Source organism: Vigna unguiculata, chromosome 7, assembly GCF_037176805.1.
Source record: "Vigna unguiculata cultivar grain cowpea cultivar isolate G323 ecotype 2 chromosome 7, ASM3717680v1, whole genome shotgun sequence".
Classification (NCBI taxonomy): domain Eukaryota; kingdom Viridiplantae; phylum Streptophyta; class Magnoliopsida; order Fabales; family Fabaceae; genus Vigna; species Vigna unguiculata.
This window is the reverse complement of record NC_140798.1, coordinates 36,170,779-36,175,711: the sequence shown is the minus strand read 5'-3', so window position 1 is coordinate 36,175,711 and position 4,933 is coordinate 36,170,779. Positions and strand designations below refer to the sequence as shown.

The 4,933-nt window shown below is 30.1% G+C and overlaps 1 protein-coding gene across 1 annotated transcript; it reads right to left on the bottom strand.

Annotated features, from left to right (window-relative positions):
- Positions 1-695: 695 nt before the first annotated feature.
- On the bottom strand, positions 696-2,855 carry LOC114192795 (transcription factor MYB15-like). The gene is made up of 3 exons (XM_028082613.2): positions 2,586-2,855; positions 2,370-2,499; positions 696-1,596 (listed from the first exon to the last, which is right to left on the bottom strand). Exons 1-3 carry the CDS (start codon positions 2,716-2,718, stop codon positions 1,083-1,085), a joined length of 777 nt encoding a protein of 258 aa, XP_027938414.2. The 5' UTR covers positions 2,719-2,855; the 3' UTR covers positions 696-1,082.
- Between the last annotated feature and the right edge of the window lie 2,078 nt (positions 2,856-4,933).

Here is a 4,933-nt window from a genome sequence, read left to right as displayed (position 1 = left end):
AAATCCTATATTTATAGATTAATTGTATTAAAAGTTTACTTCCGAGGTTTCAGACAGTAAAAGTAACGGTTCCTAAGGTACAAGGTTGCATTTGCATATGAGTGAACAGTAAAAAGCTGAAACAACACACTATAAAAAAAAAAATACACCGATGTGAAAACAACTCATACAAGTTTAGATGTAACTCATCAGTGTGAAATATGTGTTCATTATCTCTTTGAACAGCCCCACAATTTTTTATATTTATACTTATAATAATTGACCTATAAAAAAATTACAAAAATTAGATTAGATCTTAAGTTAGTAGGTTTTTTACTTCAATTACACCACTAAGCATTTGACTCGGGCTTTGTTAGTATATGTGCATTTTACTAAATTATGATCAGATCTCTCTAATACATAAATTATGATCTAGTTTTATACTAAAATAATATCTAATTGCATTTTGAACGTTGAAACTTTTGGTCCAAAATGTACCGCCACTAGGCCATTACCACACCCACATGTCCCGATGAAAAGAGTTACATTGGCAACCAAAAGTTTTATTTTCCGTCGTTTAATCGAACACTTGCAAGTTGCAATAGAACCAAATTCACGATGAACTTCTCCAAAATTGATCATCCATTCGAGTGTAAATTAATATTCTTTCATGAATAATGGTACCAGAAAAGTCTAAAGAAAATGGACAATAAAGCTCAGCAAAGGGGCGTGGATTTTTGAATAATATAACTTTTAGGACATAATTTATTGATATTACAATAAAAAAGCTCTACCCTAATTAAACACTAATTTGTAAAATACAAAAATGTTAGAAGATTGGTGTTTTGCACTAAAAAAAGAAAAGTCAGTGTTTGACAAGTAGATTACATGTGTACATACATTGCAGAACATGATTAGGCTTTCCCATTCCTCTGGCTGGTTTCTTTGTCAATGGATGACTCCAAGATCTTGCAGCTGGCGATAATGGCGCCCCCACACAACCGAAATTATGGTACCCTTTTGTTGCAACGGTCAAATTCAAGTTACCCTGTATTATCCGGTAAATTTAATAATACCCTCTTTCAACGTGACATGAGAAAATTTCAAAACTCTGGCAATTCTGTGGAATCAGCGGTCCTGGTGAATATGTCATACCAGAAATCCATGCCATCATCAAAGTTTGAATCATAAGCATGACTCTGCTCCAAAGTTTCCTCATACTTAGTAAAAGGGTATTGAAATGGCATCTGATCTGAGATTGTCATGGATTGTGTTTCATCAATTGCAGGTTCCGACCAAAAACTCTCGTCAATCACGGGCATTGTCTCCAGAGACTCTATGTCTTCACACTTTATGTTTTTGCTGTCACCAACTGTGACAGATGAAAAATCACTGGAAGTGGTGCATGCAGAGGTTGAATCCATTTCTCTGAAATTCAAATTTGCAGGTTCTGATTGAGTTACGATGCTGGAATTGGAATCAGAACGTCTGATTTTTGGCTTTGTGACTCTTCTGGAATTTGTTGAATTCAGCAACCTCTTCTTCAAATTGGTGTGCCACACATTTTTTATTTCGTTGTCAGTTCTTCCTGGCAATTTTGCTGCAATTGCCGACCACCTGAAAATAAGGATCGACACGGTTAATATTATATTCGTGAAATTATTGCACGAGATTCGCGTTCACTTTGTTTATTCCAGTGAATCGGTAAACAACAAACATTGATGTTGTCCTAATTCAATAGTGCACGGACAATGAATCTCATGCTCATATTGGTATTTACGTCTCTAACACATGTCATAATTGCATGTGCCATAAACTGCCACACCAATTTGTTTCGTGCGAGACAGATCTAATCAGAGATTCTTGCCCTCGCAGTCCCACTTTTTTGTTTTTTTCTCTATCGGTTTCGATGTTTTATAAACTATAGTTTTCTATTTCAATACTCTCTTTTCTTTTAACATCTGGGTTGTATATCAGTATTTTTTTATGGATACACTCTTTCTGTGATCACTTGCACCGTCAAAGGTGGGATCATATACCTCGATTTTCTCACACAATACTCGACTCCCCCATTATGAAATAAATATTAATTAACACAGTCTTTATTACATTTTAATTTTCATCCAAGTTGACAATAATTGTTTCCGGCCCCCACCACTTCATCAACCTTGTTTATGCATCGGAGAAACTTTGGAAAAACCGAACATATTCATAATTTGAGGAAATTAAAAAGATCAAAATGATTGAACAGGGTGACGTGTGAACTAGAAATTGGATGGCAGACATGTGCATGATGTTTTGTCTTGATATGCTTTTTGCTGGGAAGTTAAATTAGCATGATCAATGTGATGTATGGGTCCAAGATAGGAAAAATGATGAGTGAAGAATACCTGTTTCCCAGCATCTCATGCAGCTTAATGATAGTTTCTTCTTCTTCGGATGTGAAATTCCCTCTCTTGATATCAGGCTTCAAATAGTTAATCCATCGCAGTCTGCAACTTTTTCCACATCTTAACAGGCCTGAGCAAAATGGTCACAGGAATTATAAGAAAAAAATATAGATTAAGGTTTATGAAGCAGAAAGCGTTTTTGGATGTAAGATTTACCTGCTTGCTTTGGGAGGGCACGCCAATTGCCATGGCCATGTTTTTGGATGTAAGAAGTGAGGATTTGATCTTCCTCGGGAGCCCAAGGACCCTTCTTCAATCCCATCTTTTCACAACAAGGAGCTCTCACCATGGCAATGATATAAGGAAGATGAAGAAATTGATGCAGTAGTAGAGTAGTACTATAGTCTCACTCTAGCAAACTGGTTATTTTCTCTCTCCTTCAACTTCGTTTCCAAAGACTCTCGCTGGCTATTTATCCTTGGATACTCCGCACGCCATGGCCAGAATGGTCCAACAATAGGAAAAACAAATTTCCATATTCAAACCATTTAGCAGTTTCCGCGAAAGGGGTTCCTCTCTTTCTCTCTCTTTCTTTCTCTCACGCACACACAAAGAGAAAAGAAAAATAAGTGTTACATGCATATACTAGTGAGACTTGGGAGTGGTAAAAGAGTAACGACAAATTTCGCACACATTTATTGTAATTTTGCCAACCAATTTGCGTACATTTATTTATTTCTATATGCTAATATTGTATAGAATGCCACGTTGCTTTCTCTATCCACTAAACTATTTATAACTTAACCACATGTACATTGAAAGATTCGTAACCAGATGTTTTCATTTAATTTCATTTTTATTCGCTTCTGCTATTTTTACTCTAATACCTTCATAATTTAATTAATGTTTTATTTAATTATTGGTAAAAATATATAAATTTAAAGCTTATTGCTAATAAATGAGACACCATTAATGTAAGTAATTAAGAAAATAAATTCAAATAATATGCACAACAAAAAATAAATTTAAATTCACTTATAACTTTTTACAGAATAATTTTAATTTCACAAGTTTATATAATATCATATAAATCAATAATTGAACTTTAAACAATTCTTCAAAGTCCATGATATCGATAAGATTTGAAAATAATTTAAATAAAAAACACAACTATGTAATATTCCGTTAACATTGAAATAAAGCATTAAAATAAATAGAGATATCTTATATCTATATTTAATTTTTTAAATAAAATTTTATGTAATAATAAATAATTAATAGACTTTGACGTATTAGTATAATTAATAGATCAAAATTTATATTAATACTTAGCATAAGCTTGTTTAAAAATATGTTCAAGTATTTAATATTTGATTTAGACTTATTTGAATCATTAGTCTTCGATTCAAATAAAATTTAAGTTGGCCTGATTGCACACACTATTCGCAGTTCAATTTTGTCACATCTAATTTTACCCATTTTCACTAAAATTAAAGTCCTATATATCTAATATAGAGTTTGAAAATTGAATCAGTTTTCAACTCTTTTTTTTAATTTATTAAATAAATAATAAGATACATAATAAAAATTATAAAAAAAACATTATAAGTAATTGTAGAATTAATATATAAGTCTTCAAATATGACTATTAAAAGCACAACAAAGGACTTATAATTACATTTATACACTTATATTAGAAATCATTTCAAAAGACATTTATTAATAACAATAAATTTATAAATAATAAAAAATTATAGGTATGTTTTCATTTTTTTTTTCTAAATCAAAGTAGATTATATCAATAACTAAGCATTACTAAGCATTTTCTTACTCTTTATATATGCTGGATTTTATCAATTATTTATTTATTTATTGAAATCGATGACAATTTTATATTCAAAATAAAAAAACGATACATATATCTTAAATTATTTTTCAATATAAATGTTTTTGTAGAAGTTTTTTTATTAATTTTTTTTATGAATTTGTTGAAGTTACTTGATTTATTTGTCGATATTTTGATTGATGGTTTAATTTTCAAAACACAGAATATGCATGTTACATTATCATTTATTAAATTATTTCATTTTTGAGAAGAAGAAAAAATCATAACAAAATGATCTTTAAGAAAAAAAGATTCTACAAATAAACTGATTTGAAAAAGTATTGTAAATAAACTAATGTCAACATATTTGTCATAATAAACTTGTCCAATGTTCATGTTGAGAAATTGTTATTCAAGAAATCAAATTTCACAATAGAAAATAGTGCTACCTTTGCTAAAAAAATTTATTGAATTTCAGTAGGTCAAATTCTCAATTATGAATAATGTTATTCTAGAATTTCACTTAAATTTTAGTTTCTAAAAATACCTGGAATTCACTCAAAACATGGTCTTTCAAAAATAAATCTGAATAAAGTTTTTGATTTTTTTTCAAAAATAAATGAAAAAAGATAAAAAATTTACAAAAATATTAAATAAAGAAAAAAAAAATTCATATACCTCTCTTATTTTTCTACACCCTATTAACACCAATTAAAAAGTAATATTGCCCAGTTTTTTC

Coding starts and splice junctions, on each gene's coding strand:
- LOC114192795 (XM_028082613.2), bottom strand. CDS start 2,718: ATGGTGAGAGCTCCTTGTTGTGAAAAGATGGGATTGAAGAAGGGTCCT. Junction 2,500..2,585: donor TGCCCTCCCAAAGCAAGCAG/GTAAATCTTACA, acceptor CATTTTGCTCAG/GCCTGTTAAGATGTGGAAAA. Junction 1,597..2,369: donor CATGAGATGCTGGGAAACAG/GTATTCTTCACT, acceptor CCTTATTTTCAG/GTGGTCGGCAATTGCAGCAA.